Consider the following 22,312-nt stretch of genomic DNA (forward strand, 5'->3'; position numbering starts at 1 on the left):
TGAGAGGTTCATATCCTGTAATCACTTCTCCAAACCAGTACTAACTCAGCGTTCACACTGTCAGTATTGTATTCGTCTGAGCAGAAACAGCAGCCACTCCTGAGCACTGAGGAACGGGGAAGGCCCATGGTGGAGGCAGCTCCATGTGACTGGAATTTTCCCACACCAGGGGCCACCCCTCCTGCCCTGTAAAACACAAGAGGTGGACTCTGGGGAAGGCAGGTTCCCTTCTGGTCTTCCCAAAGAATTGGGAAGGAAAGTGCGATTCGAGACTTCTCAGCAGCACAGAGTGTGAAGTTTTTAGGGCTGCCCATGCCTGTGGAAAGCCAAGGTGAAGGCTGTGTCCTCATGGTACAGGTCAACAGACCACGCCAAGTACTTTCCACAAAGTATGTGTCATTTGTTCCAAGATGTGTTATTTAGTGTGTTCCTTTATAGTTAAAAACTTGCATCCACAACGCAGCACCTAACAGGACTTGTATGACAATATGCCAAATGCAGAATATTCTTTTCCACAGCTCATGTCAGAAATTGAAAAGCTAAAAGGCAAGGGGTTAGCAATCAAAGATACCACAGCACAACTTAATTCCCAATGAATCTCAGAATTAAGAACTGGAAAACTTTTGCAAAACCGAGCATGCATGACCATGCAAAAAGTAAATGAACGGAGGCACACATTCTAGCCAAGCAGCAGCTAGTTTTATTGAGTTCCAATAACACTGCATCACAACCAAAAGAAATTAAAAGTTGCTTTTTGCTTCTCAGTATTAGACATTTCTCAAATGAAAATGTGATTATGTTTAATAATAGTAAGAGAAAACCAAGGAACAGAAGAAAGAATAAAGTTAAACAAGACTGCACAGCCAGCATCCTCTTCATGTGTTCCCCTTGTGTCAGAGAAATTCAGTTCTTGGAAGTGCTGTTAAATTTCTCACATCAATGTCAGGGATTGAATCCCAGGACACAGTATTTGATGAATCAAATATATCACGGATTGCTATGAGCCATGCTGTACTTTTGAAATCACATTTGGGCTCTCTTCAGTGGGACAGAAAGGGATTTGAGAGAAAAGTTCAGGTTAATCAAACACATTTCCCCACTGGCTCCCTCAGTAAAGCTTAGCTCAAATGTTAAACATAATGCATTTTGTGTCCTAGTTCCACAGAAAAGATCAGCATGCAAGACCTGATATGGTACCTGCAACACCCCTCAACCCACTGAAAGTAGCTCTGGCCTCCCCTGCTGAGCTGTGTTTGCTGCTGTACACGCACAGAAGATTAAAACCAGTGTTAACACAGAAACAGCCACAACTGAAAAACGACAGGAGATGAGAACATTGTCTGACATTGCTTGCAGACACGACCATGTGCAGCTGCTGACTTATGCCCTGAGAGTTAAGTACATGCTGGCAATTATTTTAAGGAAGTTTTTCAGCCTTAATAGCTACATGTTTCTTCAGTAAATAAAGAATTACATTTTAAGATGTGTCCCCTTCTTCCATGAGGAAGTACTTAAGGTAGGGTGTGTGACAGTGACAGCTGTCTGTTAGCAGCGTTACTGCTGTGGTTGGCTCAGAAGATTTGTCACCCCTAACTCCTCACCAACTCTGTGTCACAGATACAGCTTGCATTCCTGACTGGCACATAGCACCACCTAAAGAATGTGAGGAAGGCAAAAAGGTATTAGGCAAACAATAATTCCTGAAACATTAAGTGATCATTCATTTATTTCTTTGAGGCAGACTTGCGCTCTCTTCCTTCTCCTCTCTCACTTCCTAGTCCTCATAGACCAGGTGCAATCCAGTTAAGAAACTTCATAGCAACTTCAAAACCAAGAAAACATGCCTGGAAAAGAGAACACAGAACAAATAAGGATTCTAAAAATCTGTTTCAAACAAGGCGCTTGAAATGCTGCACTATGAACACCTAACATGGTTTATATGGAAGGAGGAAGAGGACAAAAAAGGTCTTCAACCAGAAGCAAGAATTCTACTGTATCCCTCCACACAAAGGCAGAGCTTTGGCTCTGTTAGGCTCATTATTTATTGAAGAGGAAGAGAGTCCAAACTCATTCAATCTTCTACAGTTGGATGTACAACCAGTAGAAAAAAAATATCAGAGAAAGTCAACAAAGAGCTTTCATGAAAAGTTTTGAATAATGATTTACTCCTAGATTAAAGTACAGTTTTAGAATCTGGACACCAACAGTCAAAAGTACCTGCAGTGACAAGAACCTCACTGAAATGGTACAAGAGTAAACAGGCAGTCATGTCCTCTCCAGACTGCAAACACTCACTGTGAGCAGCCATGTCCCCAAAACCCATCTGGAATCACAACATACTCACCGCGTTAGCAGGAAAGGCCCTGATCATCACAGCTGTGAACCCCTTGTACAGAGATGCAACTCCTTCCTCTCTGATGAGTTCCCTCAGCACATCTCTAAAGCCATTTGGGTATTTTCCTTCAGGAGCTGAAAGGGATGCACAAGGCATTAGCTCAGATGTGTGGCAGTGACAAGGGCTGAAGGATGTGCCATATGTAACAGCCCAGGATTTTCAACAGGTTCACACTGCTATAGCAAACAGACAAGACAGCTCAGTAAAGGCTCAGTGAACAGAAGCTAGGTGCTCACCATCACCAAAGAATTTACATCATCAAGTCATTGCAAGCAGGGAAGAAAGGAGAACAACTTTTGTCAGGGTTGGAAGTCTGAGCTGTTATTTGCACTGCTGATCACAGCTCTCCCAAGAGCTGCACTTAGGTGATAGGAATGTCAGATATAAAAACTGATGAAACTGGTTAATAAGAAAATGATCCTATCACATGTCCCAGCCAAGAACAGCAACAGGCTTCAAATGAAAAGCACAGGATGTTCTAATGCTGATGTTACGTGGATTTCCCGAGGTGTTTTTTAAAACCTCTTCTACTCAAAAAACCATTTCTTCCTTCTCCTGACACTGCCCTGGGAAATATTGCCTCTGCCAGCCCTCCGAAGAGGTAACCCACAGATCAGCCCAGTTAAACAGAACCACCATGGACCCACATCACCCATACAGCAGCACTAGGGACTGGCTCAGTGGAACAAGAATAAAGCTGTGATGTGTTTCCCTCTTGGCCTTGGTATGGTACAAACAACCACAGTAGCCATTGCTCAGAGAAAAAGAAATTAAATTTCCTGCACTGATTATCATGATTTGTGAAAAGAATGAAAAATGGTCACTGTCCAGTGGAGAGTTGAGTCCACAGAGATGACGGGGAGCCTTAACAAAAATATTCATTGACAGGACTGGCAGAGAAACCAATGAAAAACCTGTCAAACTCTGCTGAAGCACAAGGCCTGGGGCCATCTTCACTGGAATTAGGCCACAGACATTAAAGAGCAGAGCTCCCTATCCAAAAGCAATGCTCTCAGCAAGTCACGCCCTATTACTATAAACTGCAGATAGCACAGGCTACAATTTACACAACTATGTCTGAAGTGAAATAACAAAACCTCTCAAAGAATTACATTTGTAATAAAACAGCTATGACAATTCTATTATGAGTTCTATGCTTAGGTTTCAAATCAGGTACCTCAAATCAGGATCAGAGAGGCAGAAACAGAGCAGTGCAGCCTGATGTGCCAAAAATTTGTGAGGAAATCAACTAGAATGCTAGGAACACCCTTGAGTTTTTCATGCACTTGACTCAAGCAGTGCTCAAGACACGATTCTTCCCAGAAGGCATCTTCCATCACTGCCCAGCCCATTCCCAGGAGCATCACACTGAGTGTGGCTGTGACACACTGGAATGCAACTCACCTGTCTGGAAACGGGATTTCAGCACATCTGGTGGAATGGCAACTACCCAGTTGAAGATCCCAGCCAGGCCCCCAGCAAAAAGGATCCTAGGCACACTGAGGTCACTCACACTGTGGCAGGATCAGAATGGGGTGGGAGGAAAAAGTTAAAAAAAAAAAGACAGAAAAAGGAAAAAAAAGTCAAACTCATTGTTTTGACTAAGGTGACAATCCAAAAGCCTGGCTGGCAGCCAGAAGGCAGCACAATGCTGCAGAGACAGAGTGCAGTATCTGAGCAACCTTTCCAAGATGGACCAACTCTACCCTAAAGATTCAATTTTTTTTATTCAGCAGCACACACACACATGCTCTGGGGAAAAAAAACCCAAGCCAACCAACCAACCAAACCCCCACAGAAAATTCAACAAAGCCCCCTAGCATTTTGTACACATACAGGGTTGAAAGTGAAGAGACCTATTCTAAGTATTCCTTGCTTGGCTAACAAGATCTAAACTGGAAGCTGAGAGAAACTCAGAGCATTATTTTAATTTTCAGTTAACCCCAGACCAAAACAGCTTAACTCACAAGATGAGCAACCATTTTTATTTTTTAAAAATTTGTTTAGCTACTGCTCTAAATCTCTTTGTAACTGGGGAGATTAATCAGCAGTGTCTGGGAAGTTCAGAAAGTGATGACTGTGAGATTTCACTGACCTCTTTCCCTGAGGGGTCAGAATGTTCTTCAGCCACTCATACGTCATGAAGTACATTCCACTGGCCGGGACGTCTGGTGGGTAAACAACAAAGGCTGTGAGGAGTGGGAAACCAAAGGAAGCCCAGAGGCACACCAGCCCCATGCCAACACAGCAACACCACTAAGTACATCCAGATTCCTTTTCTGAATCTCTTCTACAAACAAAATAAAAATCTGCTGCTGCCCTAGACATAGGAGTCTGAACTTTCCCATGGAGAGCAGGTGCTAAAGGCAAGAACTGGGAAAATAACGTTTCTGTCAGCAGCCTTTCAAACCAGACTGTAACCTGGTTACATGACACTAATGATGAGGGAGCTCTAAACTGTCCATATTGCTGCATAGCACATCACAGCAGCACAGGAACTTCATGAATTTTGTTAATGTATTAGTTCTAATGATTCTACTTGAGGATTTTTTTTCTGCAGTTGATAGGTCTTGTTGTGGTTTTCTTTTAAGCTACTCCCACAGCCTATTCTTAACCCATACCTAAACCAGAGAACCATCCCCTATCTAGGGACACTGCCAGAGTTACACTGCAGGCTGCTACACTTGTGTGAGAAGCAGAGGGTTGAACAAAGTCCTAAACTGAAGTAACAAAATATAGAAATTTCAGCTTTTCAAAGGGGAATTACTGAAATACGTAAAGGATTCTGGGTCTGGCACAACTACTTAGTTGTTGTATTGAGAGAGGGGTCATGACATCCCAGTCCAAAATAACCCAGACTCAAAAGGGTAGAAAGCATAACTGCTGCCACCATGTATTTTAAAGCAGCCAATATTATACAGCAACAGTCACAGACAGGCACAATCCTTCTCTCAAGGAGAAAAAAAAGAAAAAAAGAAGAAAATAATTTTTAAAAAAAAAAGCCCACTTCTGTACTTTCTCTTCTCTTTGTTCTCTCTGCTCCTCTCCTGAAGTCTCTCATTCCTCTTGGCTTCTCAGATCTTAATTACTTCCTATATCCCTCTGATCCTTGTCATCTAATCTCTTCCTCACTCACTGAGAATCTCATGTTTATTTCTCAGGCCCTTTGAGGCACTGGAGTAGCTCTGCAGACTGAAAAAAAGAAAAAAAAAAAAAGGAAAATGGGTGACACAGCCCCTCCAACTGGCTAAAGGAACTGTGAGATCTCCCATACTGTGTCAGACTTCTTATCCTGCAGTCCCCCTGCAGCAGGGACCGGGACAGCCCCATCCCTTACCTCTCATGAGGGTCAGCACCGTCCCCTTGTACACGCCCCGGATCCCAGCCTCGCGGTACAGCTGCTTGGCACAGTCCAGGGAGCCACTGTACTTGGTTTCACCTGTAGCTGCCTGGATCTGCAGGATTAAAGTGAGAGTTTCTGACCAGTGAAGGTTTCTGGTCAATGTAGAATCATTCAGCCAAGGGTTAAAAAGCCACACGTGTGTTTCCAGAGAGGAAGGAGCACACGCTCCTGCCTAGGGAACCTCTGCCTCACTTCCTCAAGCAGCTCTCACATTGAAGCTGAGGCTGTGGTTACTGTTCCACGCAGAGGAGAAATTCTCCTTTAGTTTTCCACAGTGTAAGTTTGAAACAACTCCAGTCAGTTAGGTAATTCCACACTGACAAAAAGTAGTCTTCAAATAGTTCAGTGAAATTCAAACCATTTGTATGTGTATAAAAGCTCCCATGATAATATCCTGTCTGTCAGAACTAACATGTGACCACCCATCACCATATTAACAGAGTTCAACACAGTCTGAAACAAGCAGAGCTTCCCACACCTGCTAAAGATGTCATTTCATTTGTTCAGGTTTACATTTTCCAACAATACTTTAAAACCCCCGCAGGAGGTGCAGAGCTAGCAGCCACCCAAATGTCAGAACACTGTTTTGAAATGAATTCCTTAGCTCTGCATGGGGAACTGTCAAAGTAACAGAACTTCTTTACACCAGAAAGAGTCTCATGATCTTGCAGGTTTACGCTTTTTTTTTTATAGGAAAAGTTTCATTCAGAAAAAACTGACTTTTCCATACTTTGAACTGGACTGAGGCATCCACGGATGCCTCATATGATGCCCCATAGCATAAGGCTTGTGCTCTGTAAAATGAATAGAGCAATTAATGCTCTGTGTACTTATACTGCCATGGTGAGTTTGTTTAATGCTTCTTCGTGACACAGCTGCATTAAATGACAGTTGTCTCAGTCCTGTCAAAAAACAGAACAGAGTAAATGCACTAACCAAAGAAATTCCTGCTATGGAAAGACAAGACCCCTAAAATTAAATTCCCATCACCACCATCCAATGCCTTACCTGCAAAAGGCACTTGATTCTCTCTCCTGGAGCCATGATTACTGTTGTGAACACTCCTGACAACATGCCAGCAGCAAACAGCTGAGGATATCTGCCCCAAGGAAACAGAAAAGACCCTAACACAACACAGCACACAGGAAACAAAGGGCAGAAAGACTCCTGCATCACCAGATTATGCTGTTCCACATGAACACAACAGTGGAACTTGAAATGCATCCACTGCTTTTGATCAGTGCAGAAGTGCCTTGTCAATGCACAATTAGAGCTAAACATTTAAGATCTCTAGGACTCAAAACACTGGTTCTTACAGCAACCACAACTCAGCTCTTCATATCCATTCTATTTGCTAATATTCCTTCTACTTGTATTTTTTGCTATAGCACTCCCCATTCATTTTCATTCCCAACAGTCTCTTCCTCCTCCAGTCTCCCATACTCTCTCAGTGACCCCAGATTCCACACATATTCCTGCTTGTGCAGCCAGAAGCCTCCTTTCCATAACCTCTCACTCCCTCACTCCTTCAGTCTCTGCCATAGTCGAGTCTGTCCTACCAACCTGCCATTATCCCACACATTCTGCACCTGCTTTCACGTGGCAAAGTATCCATGACAAAAATCCCTTAAACAAGCTGAATTTCTCCATCACACAACAGCCTCCTGCTACCTTCCCTAGTAAGATGACCTAACATCTCAATTTAATCCAATTCCACACCTCCTGCTTCTCTCCGCTTGCTCAAGAGATGGCATTCTATTCCAATTCTTACACCTCTCTCTACTAAAATTCCCATGATATCTTCCAGACCACTCAGACCTCCCTCACTACTCCACATGCACCTCCTGCTTAAACTAAGCTTTGAGGTTTTTAGCTCACCTTGGGATTATTCAGCCCCAGAAAAGGCAGGATAGGCTCCTCAGGTTTCTCTCCACCTTCTTCCTTCCACAACTTCCCTTCACAATGAGCATGGGGAACCACAACCATCCTGCCTGCCTCTAGACAGACTCCTAGTCTGTCTGACCTTTATTTTTGGGTCTCATGTCCCAAGCACACTGTACCTTCACTGTGTCAGGTCTGCACCCACAGAACAGCACAGCTGGGCACAGTGACAGTACACACACTGTTTGTTCTTTTCCACTGCTCTGCTTGAGAGGAATTCTACATAAAGGCTCAAAAAACTACACTGTCCTTTTCCAGCTTGCTCCTTAAGACTTCCTGTTGGTACCACGTGTATGAAACACAAGGCATTGAGGCGATCAGGCTGCTGGGAATAAGTTCATGGTGCATTTGTTGTTCAGTCCCTACTGTTCCCCTGGTCTTTCCCTTCAGTCTTGCCTGCATGGGGACACTGCCATGGTATAACAGAGGGTACGTGAGCAGCTCCCCAGCACCTCAGCACTGCTTCCCTCTGGGAGCTGCGTTTGCAGTGGCTCACATTGCAGGGCCAGCTGTGCTCACATGAGCCCTGTGTAGGCAAGGCTGCAACAGAAACCAAAACACCCCACCACAGCTGGCTCCACACAATGGGCTCCTGCTTTCTGACAGAGCTCCTACCTAGCAGACAAATAATGGGATAAAATGTTGCTAAGCTACAGCCCAGTCCCTGTAGAGCTGTAAATCACAGCTCAGCAAACCCATTACAGGAGTACTTTAAGGGTGGGGGGCTTTCTTCATGCACAGGTTGGCTTGTAGAAAGCCACACCAAGTTTTCTCAGCTTCCTATTGCTGTTCCTGAAGGTCAGACATGCCTGAGAGGAGGGCTGCTCATAAACACCTCTTTTCATAAATAATAATAAAACATTTTTATGGCTGTTTTCATATCCTAATGAAGGGACACAGGAAGACTCATAACTAACAGGAGAAAGAGAATCAGGGCTGTGAATGTTGTCAAGACTGCTTGACCATGAACTTATTGCTCCCATAGTTTCTGTTAATAGCAAGACTGTTGGCAGGCAATCATTATATAACTCTCACTGTACTCATCTAAACCGGAATTGTTCCTTAATGGCTCCTTCTTGCGTAGAAAGGGAATTGCATCGCACCTGCCCACACAATGTCTGTTTTTAGCCTGTGCTATCAGCCCCACGCTTCCAGACGCATTAAACATGAGTGTTTTATTTTTTAGAACTGTATTTATAACCTAGGAGAAGACACAAATTTGCGCCACAACTCAACGTGTGACAATACAGGAACAGCCTCAGGACGCCTTTCCCAACCATCTGATTAACCAGGAACTCACGTCAAAACATCATCAGGTTTTCTCTGCTGGAGTCTTTTTCCCAAACCAAATCCAAAGAAGCACACAGCATACATGGGTGTCACTCCAATGATAGGAGCTGCCATTCCTCTATATAAGCCTCGGACTCCCTGCAAGAAACATTATCACAGAAATTACTTGGTTTGGCATAAACTTTGCACATATTTCTACTTGTTGAGAAGAGACAGGTGACAATCCAGGATAGGATCCATCTAACAGTCAAATTGATCAGAGGACTAAAGGGGTTTTTTGTTCATTTGCAGTTATATGTGTTTAGCTGAAGCTCAGGGACTACTGCAGAGGAAAGTTATCCTTCCTGGGAAACACTGGCACCACAAATGCCCTTCAATAACAATACTCATCACCTGCATGTACATCTCAAGTACGAGGAAGTGAAGTTAAAATCCACCCGAATAAGAGCCTTAATAGATTATGTCAAGAGAGAACACTCTCAGCTACACACAGAAATGCACCTGTGTTTTACTGGTAACTTGTCAAATGCAGTACTGTAAAATCCTGACACTGAACTTGAGAACGCTGAAACGAATTCAATCTTTGACTAAAGGAACAGCCAGGGAGAGCAACCTGAATTCCTTCACTCCCCACATGAATTCACTTTGGAACAGGTTCAAGAGCAAATTATTTTTTGTTTCCTACCCTAAGTCAAAACTTTTTTCCCACACAACATCACATTCCTGATGTTTCCCTTTATGGACTGCACATATGAAAAAATTCTAATGCAGACCCCAGCAGCTGTATTTATTTAATTTCTCTTGCCTTTAAATTGAACTTTTTTTCAATAAAAAGGATAGTTATCTTCTAGATAAAGGCTAGACACATAAATTAAATATTTTCTGGTCTGTGCACCCCTTTCTTCCCCCTGCTCCAATAAACCAGTGCATCCCAGTACATGCTGAAGTCTTACCGGCACAACTGGCTCTGCCATGAAATTGCACCTGGTTGAGAGATCAGCCACTGCTGCTCAACCTCCCCATGAGCAATGGGAAGCAAAAAACCTCTCTTGGCAGAGGTTTAATAGTTTTCCTTAGAGAAACGGATGAGTATTGAGTAGGTGTAGAGAAGCAGCACTGCTTTTGAACTTCCCATCACAAGGCTATTATTATGGCTCAGCTCTGACGTCCGTGCTGCAGCAGGGGTGTTAAAAACTGCCAGGGATTCAGAGCTGGCACAGCATTCCAGTTCTTTGTGGGAGAGACCAGGGAAACAGGATTTGCTTTGGTTATATAACAACCTGTTAATACCACAATGGAACTGGATTTCAGATTTGAGGCAGATCTTTCATTTAACAGGGAGTTACCTAACGAGATCCAGCAGTTAGAAAAGAGACTTCAAGCAAGCGGAAGAACAGTTGTGCTTTACAGCCATTGTTTCTAAATGGTAAAGAGCTGCTGAGAAAACTTAAAAAGCAGAAAACTGGAGTGTCTGTCACTTAAAGACTTTAAATCAAGGCTGTGCCTTTCTAAAAACAAAACAGACTAGCTCAACAACATGATAATAGTGATTCAGGAATAAAAAACACTGTCCCCCTTCTAGAGAAGGTTGAAAAACTACTATAATTGACACTCTGCTCTCAAAAAAAGAAAAAGAGAAAAAAAGTCTATAAATTAATGATCCTCTGCCTTCTCATAGCTGGCATAACACCTTATAGAAGAAAGTACTTGTATCAACAAAAGTCATTACACATTTTAGGATTTCCAGAGGTGACTCCAAATACCAGCAAGATTTCACCAACTACAACAAGGCCAAAAAACAACTGCCAACATTCACTCCAGTCTATAACTTCAGACATTAACATCATGCTATTTTGAACCAAAAACATTTCTTAGCAAAACAGAGACATGTACCTGGAGCACGTGCATGCTAAGTATTCCCCAAGCTTTGTAATCTGCTTAAAAATGTTAATGAGAATCAATTTAACTGATAACCCAGGAATTGTATGGTCTCTGGGGGGCACACGATTCCATTTCTGCGATGTACAGAAACAACTGATACATCTGGCAGGTGTCACAGTACCTCTCCAAGAAGAGTCTTTCTGAAGCAGTCAAATGTCCCAGAATAGAGTGGGGCCTGGCCAGGCTGTGGCTTAGGCTGGGTTTGCAGTCTGACCTAGTAAGAGGGAGAGGAAAACTTTATTTTATTAAATATTACAATCTAAACTTTGATTGACAGGACCCCTCTGGCTATTATGGTGTTATGTTTTGTGACTAGACCCGAAGATATTGATAGAACTATTGACATCATTTTAGCCCTTTGCAAAAGAGAAGAGGTTGAATTTTAATGTAATGAGTAGTTAATGTATTTAACTAATCAACTGCTGGGATGACGTCCGGATGACGACCCCAGCTCCCTCTGGACGCTGAGTTCTGCTTCCACAGGGTCACTCCTGCCTCCCCCTGGCGCAGGGGCACGGGGCCCCGCCGCAACACGGGGTTGGCGGGAGCATCCCAGCTCCCAACTCCTTCCAGCACCGGAACACCGACGCTTTTTTCCCGATTTTTCACTGTGAACCGGGATTGCGAGCCGCCCGTCCGCCGCGCCGCCAGGGGGCGCCCGACAGCACTACGGACACCCAGCCCAGCCTCCCAGCGGCGCATACCGGAAGCTCCGCGTCCCGCGCAGTGCCTGCCGGGAGCTGTAGTTCTGCCATAGTGCCCACCAGAACCCGTGCCGCTCCCGCGCAGTTCCTGCCGGGAACTGTAGTCCACCCCCCGCTGCCCCAGACCGCACAGTGCACCGGCTGCCCCCCTCGTCCCCGGCCGCCCCGCGCCGTCTCACCTTGATGGTGTCCAGCGGGTGCCCCACGAACACCAGGCAGACGCCCCCGAAACCGCCAGCGAAGAAGTTCTTAAAGGGGCTGATGGGCTGCGGCTGCTTCGCCATGGCGGCGGCGGCGGCAGAGGGTGAGGAGCGGGACTGGGACTGGGACCGGGACCGGGATCGGGATCGGGGCGCTGCGTCCCTGCCGAGCCAATGCCGCCCCCTCCGCACCGCGACCTTTAGCCCAGTGCGGGGCACGCCGGGAGGCGGGCGTGGGGCGGGCCGGGACCGCGGCGGTGCGAGGGGCCGCTCTGGGCGCTGTCACCGCCACCGGGTGCTGTCAGCGGCCGAGCCCGGCCCGGGGGCCGCTCCCGAGGGCGCGGGGCCGCGTCCCCCCGCACATCCTCAGTGGTTCAGCCGTTCCCCCCCGCCCCAGCGCTGTGGCCCGGCCCGGCCCCGCCCCGCCCGGCGGAGGTGACGCAGCGGGCCCGGCGGTTCCGGCGCGCAGGAGGAGCCCGGGGCGCCGCTCTCGCCGCCCGCCCGGTAAGTGCCGGGCCGTGCCGGGGTTCCTGGCGGGGCCGTGCTGGGGCTGGGGCGAGCCCGGCGGGAGGGATGTGAGGCTGCTTATCCGTGCCCAGTGCTGCGCTCGGCGCTCCGCCCCGGCAGAAGCCGCAGCCCGGGAGCTCTCGAGCTCCAGGCGGCCGTGCGGGGGCCCCTCCTCGCCCCGCCGCCGTTCGGGCTTTCCCCGCACGGCTTGTCTCCCGTGGTGTTCCTGCTCTGCCCTCCCACAAGTCTGTGGCGCTCTGGCTGTGCGGGACAAGCGCGGGGGCTGGTCTCGCACGCATTCCAAAAGAATGGACCCGAGGTAATTTAAATGCGCTGGGTCCCGCTCTGCCCGAGCCCAGAGATGCCGTGGAATACGTAGGTATCCCTGAAACAACTCGTAAAAAGCGACGATAGGTTAGAAAGGGCAGGAATGAAACGAATCAGATGAGTTGGGAAGGACAAGGCAGCCGTGATAGTGTGAACCAAGGCTGGCAAGAGGAAGGAAAACAGGCAGTTCACGGGGGGAGTGTGATATGGCTGCAAGGCGGTCCCTGCAGAGTCATCTGTGGTGAAGAGGATAGGGCGTCTTCTGGTTTCTCGGTTTTGGATGAAAAATGCCTTACCTGAAAAACAGTGGAGGAGGAATGGCGAGATGTGCACTGCATATGTGAGGAGGCAGTTGGGGATGATCCACAAATTATGGGTTTGGGTGACATAGCTGAAGATGCAATTAGCATTGATAGCCAGTGTGGAGCTGAGGCTGTGGATGGTTTCAGGGAAGAGGGAGAGTGTTAGCCTGTCTAAAGGTTACATGGATAAGGAGTTCAGGAGGCAGACTTGAGTTGCACTTTCTCTGTTTCAGATAAATAAAGAGGTGAAAGAAGAAAAAACCGTATGGAATGGTTGTGAAATATCAACAGAAAAAGAGGAGGAGCATTCTCCAATTGGAGGAGTCTCCGCCAAAAGAGTCATTAGAGGAGTCCCACAAGGGTAGGCACAGAAGGCAAGAAATAGGAAAAGAGTGTTGTAGTGGGATAAGGAATGAAGTGGGATCTCATAATGTGGTGGCATAATGGAAGGCATTTTGAAGGCATTTTGTTTCAAAAGACCTTGTTAAGTATTGTGTTGCAAAGCAGGAGTCATGGAAAGGGCATCACTGTTGGAGGAGACAGCAGAGGGTAGGGGTGGGTATGTTCAGGAGTTCCTGCAGGAGACTGGAGCAAAAGAGGCGACTAAATTGTATCACTGCTAGTAAAGATACAGGAGTATCGTGGATAAAGATGGTAAAAGGAGGACTCATCCTCCCTTTGGTAGGAAAGTGATCTAAGTATCGTTTAAAATTTATAATTTGGTCTTGGGAGTTATGGTAATTATTTAATCTAAATAATCCATGCTTTTTTGACCTTATCTTTTGAGTTTAACATCTCTATTGTCTTAAAAATTAGTGCTATCAAGTAGTAGCTCTGCCTTGTCTTTGTATTCAGAGAGTTTGATTTGGGCATTGGGCTGAGCATAGGTGGGGTGAGTTTTGTTCCTGGTTTTCCGAGTACCCTCCTTTGCTTTGTCCACAGAGCATGTACCTTATCCTTCCTCTCCCTCACTTGTGTCAGTGTGGTGTCCAGTTATGCTGGAAGTGAGCTCTTTCCTAGAATGTTGGGTCACAGAAGTCACCTAGTCCTGCAGACTGTTTTCTCCTTGATAAATCGCTATGTCCATTTACCTCTGCAAACAGTTCCTCTGTTTGCTCACAAAACTGTGCTGGTGGCACAGAGAGACATCTCTGCACTCCTCTGACCCCCTCCCCAGTGACTGGTGTGTAACTGGGAGGTACTGGGCAGGCCCATTATTCTACTTGGATATCTACAAACATCTCACTCCTTGGATGTGACTTGTCATGTGTTGGAATAGCAGAGGACCCAGTCTTTTCATTATTTTTTTCTCTCTCTAGAGTGTGGAATGATCTGAGTGAGTTTGAGAAGTTCCCTGGCCTGTGAAACTTGCTCAGGCTTTGTGGTGGCTGAACAAACCTGTTGCACACTGGGCTCTCGATAGTCCACAGTGGGATTAGAGGCTCAAATAAGTCATTCTTTTAACATAAGTTTTAGCAGGTAAAGATCCATTGCTTCTTTTATGCAGGAGCTCAGTGTCAATGCAGATTAAGCCCAGACTCTAAGCGGGGTAGAGGGAGGGATGAGGGTTTGCCTTGTGTCTGCCAAATCAGATTTCACATCTGTCTCTTTCCAGTATGGAGAGACTGTGTGCCTGTTCCTCTGAAGTCCTGTGGAAAGCAGTGCTATAAATTATTTGTGTGCTACGTATGCTGTGGATAGCTAAGGAATCAAGAGGCAAATGAAAGGAATGAAGACCAGAATTAAGGGAATAGTGTAATTAGGTACTAGTCTTCAACCTCTCTGGAGGTTTGTATCTCCTGAACTCACTGAAGTCCCTCAAATTAATTGTACATCACATCTCTTCCTGGTTATTCTCTGCTGCCTGGTCAGGTGACTGGAAATGGAAAACAAATGAGTTGAGGAAAAATAATGAAAATTTGTGATTGAGATTTCCTGTACTCTAAAGTCAGGATTCTCAAAGCTTGATTATGGTTTCCCCAGCAGCTACAAATTGCAATACTGAGGGAATATATTTGAGGAGCAGTGCTGGCAACGTAGTAATGCAAAATGGGAATGTATTTAAGGAACCAAATACATGCTGCTTGTGGAAAATAGAGCTTTGATTTTAATATGTGTTTTTATATGTAAAATTTTGTTACAGCATTGTTTTAATTCTTCTGTATTTAATTTATTCTCTCTAAATGATTTGGTTAAATTTGGTTAAATTTACTACTAAATATGAGATGACCATAATTCAAGGTTGATTCGTGCTTTAGTGCTGAATCTTTCAGAGCTCAAATTCATATGGTTCAGTTACACAAGCAGAAGGTTTGTAGTTCAGATAACTATCAGATATGTGAATTTTCTAAAACAAATGAGAATCTTAAAAACAAAGAAAAGTTAGCTGTTCTGATTCTTTTTCAATAGCAGCTGTCAACACCTGAGCATTTCTACATTCAGAAGGTAATAAGCATATATTGAGAAGGCAATATAATGAGAGAATTAATTTTATTTCCCCCTTCAGATATAAAGTCCAAGCCACATCCCATCCAATAGAACCGGTTTAAAGGGATGAACTAGTTTCACAATTTCTTTTTCTTGAGATGGTATTGAAGGCTGTTAAATTGTGTGTATGTGAGAGATCTGTTTGCTGGTCTTATTTTCCTAAGTCCCGCTTAATGTCTGTGGTTCTGAAGCAGTATGGATTTGTACAGAATATCACAGGTTGTACAGGATATCACAGTTTGATGGATTTGTACAGAATATCACAGGTTGTACAGGATATCACAGTTTGTCTTTCTAGCTACTATGGTCATAGTTAAGAGGTTTGTGTTTTTCCTGTTAATTAAGTGGATAGGATGCTGTTCGTCAGCACTTCAGGCTGTTGATAAAAAACTTTGTCATAAATTCTGTTTTATCTCTGAGAAGATCTGTAGTGAAAGTTATGCAGCCAATTTCCAAATGTCAGAAGTCTCAGGGCCTGCACTGAGGACTAGGATGCACTGTAATAACCCAACCTCCGAGGTTTTGGACCTGTCCTGTAAGAGCAGCCTTGGCTTTGGAAGTGCAAGAGTCACAATGGATCCAAACTAGGGACATGCACAGCAGAATCCTCTTTACTGGGCCGTTGGGTTGGTCTGTTCCTGGCTGTTTGATCACCTGTTTGATGTTGAGATGGAGCCTCTTACAATTTCTTAGGCACAGAAAAAATTGTTTTTCCTCCCATAGGAGACAGAGCTCAGATGAATTCAAAAGAACGATAAAGTTTGGAGGAAAAAAAAGAAGCTGCGCTTGCTTTCCTGGTCTGCAGTTTGGCAGGGCATTAAGATGTCCGTGGACATGAACAGCCAGGGCTCTGACAGCAATGAAGAGGATTATGACCCTAATTGCGAGGAGGAGGAAGAGGATGAGGATCCTGGGGATATTGAGGATTATTATGATGGGGTAGCTAACGACGTGGAGCAGCAGGGAGCAGATGCCTTTGATCCAGAGGAATATCAGTTCACCTGCTTGACTTACAAGGAGTCGGAGAGCACTCTGAATGAGCACATGGCCAGCTTGGCTGCCACGTTAAAGGTGAGGAAAGGTTTCTGCATTAACACAGGTGTAAGACAAGTCTGTGGTTGAACAGGCAAATGCTGACAATACAGTTTGTGATAAAAGCTGTGGCAACACTGCTGTTATGGGGGGTTGGAGGAGCATTATTGAAGGTCCCTTGTTCAAAACTGACTCAAAGGTTTACAGTTGTTATGTACTGGTTCTGGGGCCTGAAAAATCTTCCTTACTGAATGTTGATTCTTTTTTTTTACAGAACTGAGCTTCATGACCAAAATTCCCGAGTTATAGCTCTTTGCAGTAATGCAGAGAGGATATATAGAAAAGAAATCAAACCATAAATGGTGCAGTTTGGTACACCTGTGTTTGAGAAGATAACTGACAAATAGGAAAACATGCTAAAACTCTGTAATTCTAACAAAAACACTTTTCTTGATTGGTTCTGAGAGAATAATCATGGACTTTCAAAGACAGATCAGCTGTCATGCCAGGTATTAACCCTACTGTTGCAGTGACAGCAATTCAAGTACAGTGAACTTGCTAGCTCTTGGAACAGGTGTGACTTAATTCACTTCACAGAAAAGTCATACTAAGAGTCAGCTCCGTGGTATTATGCTCAATAAGACTTCTGTGAAGTTTTCTTTCTCTTTTTGTAACCGATTACTGTAGTATCTCAAAAGAGGAGGCAGGCCAGACGAAATCAGTTTTCTAGACTCTAGATGTGAATGCTGGGTTGAAATTGCTGCTGCGTCAACTTTGTAACAAACCGGTGTTCTAGTCTTCTAGTGGTTGCTCTTCTCTGGAACAGCCCCTGAAAGCAGGACAGGTGGTGACTGCAGCATGTAAAAAACCCATGTTGGGTAGGTTTTGATACCAATTCTTTCAGTCTGAATCCAATCTAATTTTTAAAATGAGAGGGATCTCTTGATCTTTATTTGCACATCAATGTCCTGTAGAAACAGTAAAGCCATAAAGCCTGAGGACTGTGGATCATAAGCAACAGGCTTTAAAGGGCACCCATAATTTGATGATTTTGCCATCTGTTGTGCTTGTTCCCAGCATTTACCACCTCAGAAAAGGAAGTTTTTCTTGCTCTTAAACTTGTCTCTGTAATTACTTCAAAATGTGCATTCTGAGCTCTGAATGCCTGTAGTTCCCTACAGATTGTCAGAAGCAGGAGACAACAGAAAAGTACAAATGAGAATAGTTGGTCAGCACTTCTGATCCAGCTGCCAGTTGCTCTAGGTTCTTAGCAATTAAGATTTAGAACAGCTTTTCTGTGCCTTATTGTCTGCCTTCAAATGGAAGACCCTCCAAAAAGGTGACCCCTGCCATATTGTTCTCTTGAACTAAATTACAGAAAGCAATACTTTCAGTCCTTAAAATCAGGCTTCCAGAGTTAAAATAAAATTTTCAGAAGGTCTGAAGGTCTTATTGAGCATATATTATAGTTGCCAGACTATACCAACCTGCTAGCTCAAATCTCATCCCAAATTGGACCCAAGGAGAGAAAATTTGGATTTCTTTTATATCAAGAATATGCCTGCATATTTACTTTTAACATTAAGTGCTACGCACTTTGGTTTGTGCATGAAAAGATGAAATTGAATATGAGTAGCAGTTTGAAAAGCTGTGATCTTGTAAGCCACACACTCAGGCTTTAGCCTTTGAAGTGCCACATTAACTCTCTTTTCTCCAGCAGCAGTAGTCCAACAGTTGCACTTTTCTTGGATATCTGTTGTGTATCTGCAGCATTTGCTTTTTGTTTCCTGGCATACTTGCTTACAATTCTTCAACAACCCTGTCTTCCTTCCCCTCTCTCCCCCACCAAGGAAACTTGTGATTTTGTTAGTTTTCTAAGACAAAATGTAATAGAAAGAATTAATATTGAATTAGAAAGCATAGAGAAGAAGGAAATGGAATGGAGCATGCTAAAATATTTATCGTTATTATTTTCCATGGACTTAATGGATACGAGTAAACAGGGATAGACTTTTAAAAGAATTTTATTAACTTCTTTTCTATTAATTTGCTTGAGCTCTAAAAACTGCTTTTTCTTTTTAAAACTACCTTTCACAATGTTTTGGGTTTCCTTGGATAGTGATGGTTGTTCTTTTTGAGCATCTAATTAATTTTGATTTCATCTCCTTTGCCTTATGATAAATACTGATTACGTGGTGCTTTTTCAGCATTAGCTCGTACTTAAGGCAGAGTGGTTGCCCCAGCAGGGAAAGCTGAAGGTAAATTAAAGACTGTCTTCAGGAGGTACAGTGTTGAAGCCAATGGATGACTTGGTATCTGAGTGATTTACTATCACAAGAAATTAATAGATTAATATAGTTCCCTAAAGCAAATTAAAAATAAATGCAATAGATGGGCTCAAAGCTGTGTTGGAATGTTCTGCCACTGTCTGTTGTCATTAGGTGATTCACTTTCTGAAGGTTAAACTTGGGGACACACACACATGTATTGAGTGGGTTTTTTCTCTGTGACATACTGTCTACACACTTTAAGGACCAGAAAGGGAATTTCAGAGCTTTACATCTTCGTATTTGCAATCTGTGCTGTTAGTGGCTAATAACAGTTTAAATAGATAGTATTTCATTTGTTCTGCTCACTAACTGTTTTTCAAGCTGTTTTGCTCAGCTATTTCAGACTGATTGTTAAATTCTTATTTTATTTTAAAGTGTTGTGGTAAAGGATGGTCTCTGGAAACCTTCTTGGCTGTTTGCATTCCCCATGAGTTACAGCTGACCTTGTTCTCATTCTTGCTGGAGGCACTGAACTGAGCAAACCTTGCATTGCCTGGTTAGCTTCAGGTTAGGTGTGAACACCCTGCACATGGTTAAAAGTTTGCATGCAACATTGAAAGAGAAACTCTTCAACAAAGTGCTTGTGATTTGTCTATCCCAATTAGAGACAACACTCAGTTAAAATCGAAGGTCTGATAAAAGCATAAGACCCTGCGTGTGGGTAGATGTATGTCCTTGTATCTCTTACTGTCGTAGGAAACTTTTGCCTCAAATTCTTCTGACTTGCTTTTTGTCAGGCAGGGAAATCTGAATAGAAAGTCACTGCAAACAAGGCAGCAGTAGACTAAACCAGCCGTGCTGTATCACAGGCCTGCAACTGCATTAGTGGTTTTTCCAGAACCGTACAGAAGCTAGAGAGTTTTAATAAGTGTTACTCTGAAAGTTTCTCCTTAATTTTGGTTTTAGTAAGAACTCTGAGTTCATTGGTTTTCAAGGAAAAGAAGAGGAAATCTTTGCTCTTTGGTTAGTACTGTTAATATGAAGATCTGAGGAAGGTTCAGTTAATACCCTGACTAAATAGGACAGGCTATCTCTGGTGAAACATGTCAGAAGAAAATCTCGAATTAATACCCAAAACTGTGTTTTTTCTGACCAAAAGGCCTGTGAATTGAAGTAGGTCACTTTTAATTCCTCAAAAGGTCACTTGACCACAGTCAACACTTGCGAAGAACAATGCTCTCAAAAGCAGAGTGGCCTGTATTGCCTGCAGACCAGCAAATGAATTTACAACAGTTCTTTTTAAGAAATAGATATAATTATAAGATACAGCATCTTTCAAAAATAATGAATTAAAACGGTATAGTAATAACTTTGCTTTTGAGATAACTCTGTGAGTTGTCATTGAGTGATTATGGGTCCTGGAGTGGCTTATCAGTACATGCAAACAGTGTGATACTCAGCAGTTGTACAAACAAAGCTGACCCTGTCACTGGCAAGCAATTACGTGTATGATGATGTCATATTGTTTTTGTTTGTGAATGACGCTTCCTGGCTCTGCTGAGGGTCTCCATACATGTCTGGAGTATCTGTAATGTTTCAAATAACTGGCAATAGTTTCTCTGTTTCAGTGATGAGGTGGAGTTTTCTAGTGTTACCTTTTTTTTTTTTTTAAATTGGTGTTATAAACCACCTGATAAAACAGTTGCAATTAGAATTTATGAAAGAAAAACTACCATGACTTTGGGTCTTAGCTGATTGTCAGTCATGAGGAAGCTGTGATGTTTCTGCACATGCAAGCTAGCAAGGGAAAATAGTCATGTTGTTTTACAGGCAATTGGTACTGACATCTTTCTATTAAAACCAAAGGAACTGTAAGACTGAAGAACTTATACTTCTCACTTTGCTAATTTGAGTAATCTGGTAATATTTATCAGAGAGCAAAAAGCTTACTTCCTATGCTTCCTGAAATTACAGCTTGTGATGTGAGTTTTTTTAGCCCTGTCCCTTGAAGAGTAAACCTTGGTAGATGCAAAAAGTATTTGATATCATTATATAATTCTGAATCTCTTAATGCATGTTATCACTACTGATCTTTCATAGATAAACCAGTTTTTCGTATGTTCTGGCTCACCATACTGATGTTGCATCTTTTCATGGAACCAGATTAGTAATTGCTCATGAAAACACAGCCCTCTGAGGCTGCTGCACACACTCCGGTAGCGCTGACACAGAGCAGTTAGTTTGTGGAGCTGCTTGGTGAGTGCTGGCAGTGCTCCTTTGCAAATACCATCTCCAGCAAACCCAGGGTCATGTGCATGGGGGCTGGCAGCCCATGTGAGCAGCCCTTCCTGAAGGAGCCTGTTCCCTGCAATCACAAAGTGTCTGTAAAGAGCCACATGTCAGGACCCTGGTGTATGTGTGCCGTGCTGTATCACTGTCCAAACCATGGCCCAGAGTGTGCTGTGGGGTGCTGCTTATCTGAACCAGCCTGCAGTGCTGCAGTGTCATCCTTTCAATGCCATAATGACTTCATGGAACTTTATGCAATCTAAAATGGCAGGATTAAAGCCTCGCTGTGCCTGAGTACCTCAGGTGCAGGAGAGGAATTAAACCCCCTTGAAATATTAAAATGCATGTACGTAACAGTTTCAAAAATTTATGTTTAAAGTCCATGAGCACCAACATTGGTAAGTATCAGTAAGCAGTAAATATTTAGATATAATTTATTATAAATGGTAGAACCCAATAGGCAGATTTGACTTTTTCACAGAACCCCTGTGGTGCTGTTTGGCAGAGAGAACACACTGTTTAAGTACCCTTAAACCACTAGATTAGTCAGGACATGCAGGTTTATATCTGTACTGTGTTCTGTGTTTTTTAGCACCAAGCCAACATTATGTGGGACATCCAGTCCAAAGCTGTACCCCTTAGGAGCACTCACATTTGAGACACAGCTTTATCCTTTACCTGCTTTTTCTTCCCAAACAGAAAAATCCTGGAAGTTCTGCTATGTGTAAGTTGGGTTTTTGCCTACAGATTCACAATTCAGTAGTATCAAGAGGGCATGAGTATGACTGTAACGTCAGTGTAACTGTCTTCAGTGTGTTTTGGTTTGGCTCATAAAAGTCTTTTTGTATTTTAAAAATGCATTAAGTTTTTGTAGACTTTTGGTCAGCAGAATAAGAGAGCTGGCTGGAGAGCCCAGACCATGCAACCTTGTGACACCTTCCCAGAGTCATTTGAGGAAAGAAAACAATTTTGTTACTTACTGCCCAGGACTGCTGAAATTCTCAACTTGACTGGAAAAATGAGCCACAAATGTGGAGGGTGATTATAGCCCACACATTTCTTTGTGATTCACACCTTAAGTGTATCTTACAGCCAGTATGACTGCAGTGAGCAAAAAAATCTGTTCGCAGCTGTTGATGAGTGTGATCTTGGTGGGAGGTAGAGGCAAGACACAAGTCATTAAAAATGCCAAAACAATCTCTCGGTAACTGTTTCATGTTGCAA

At 43.7% G+C, this 22,312-nt stretch overlaps 2 protein-coding genes across 4 annotated transcripts in view; one reads left to right on the top strand and one right to left on the bottom strand.

Moving 5' to 3' along the window:
* Window positions 1–677: 677 nt before the first annotated feature.
* On the bottom strand, window positions 678–12,258 carry SLC25A20 (solute carrier family 25 member 20). Its single transcript, XM_032120435.1, has 9 exons — window positions 11,854–12,258; window positions 11,092–11,184; window positions 9,040–9,167; window positions 6,807–6,897; window positions 5,733–5,850; window positions 4,491–4,563; window positions 3,800–3,909; window positions 2,345–2,469; window positions 678–1,844 (listed from the first exon to the last, which is right to left on the bottom strand). Exons 1-9 carry the CDS (start codon window positions 11,956–11,958, stop codon window positions 1,782–1,784), a joined length of 906 nt encoding a protein of 301 aa, XP_031976326.1. The 5' UTR covers window positions 11,959–12,258; the 3' UTR covers window positions 678–1,781.
* Window positions 12,259–12,292: 34 nt separating this feature from the next.
* The window catches only part of ARIH2 (ariadne RBR E3 ubiquitin protein ligase 2), a 36,287-nt gene continuing 26,267 nt past the window's right edge, over window positions 12,293–22,312 (top strand). Inside the window, exons 1-3 of one of the 3 annotated variants that reach the window (XM_032120433.1) lie at window positions 12,304–12,378; window positions 13,244–13,371; window positions 16,221–16,568. In XM_032120433.1, coding sequence (XP_031976324.1) covers window positions 16,320–16,568 — 249 coding nt within the window. In that variant the 5' untranslated portion in view covers window positions 12,304–12,378; window positions 13,244–13,371; window positions 16,221–16,319. Of the gene's footprint in view, window positions 12,379–13,243; window positions 13,372–16,220; window positions 16,569–22,312 lie in introns of all 3 variants that reach the window. The other 2 variants (XM_032120432.1, XM_032120434.1) reach the window with 2 other exon arrangements.

This window comes from Corvus moneduloides, chromosome 11, assembly GCF_009650955.1.
Source record: "Corvus moneduloides isolate bCorMon1 chromosome 11, bCorMon1.pri, whole genome shotgun sequence".
Taxonomy (NCBI): Eukaryota; Metazoa; Chordata; class Aves; order Passeriformes; family Corvidae; genus Corvus; species Corvus moneduloides.

Excerpts from the sequence above, each read along its gene's own strand:
- SLC25A20 (XM_032120435.1), bottom strand. The coding sequence starts at position 11,958 with ATGGCGAAGCAGCCGCAGCCCATCAGCCCCTTTAAGAACTTCTTCGCT. Across the intron at positions 11,185-11,853 it reads ACCCGCTGGACACCATCAAG|GTCAGACTGCAAACCCAGCC; the intron begins GTGAGACGGCGC and ends CCCTCTTACTAG. Across the intron at positions 4,564-5,732 it reads GGTGCTGACCCTCATGAGAG|ACGTCCCGGCCAGTGGAATG; the intron begins GTAAGGGATGGG and ends TTTACCCACCAG.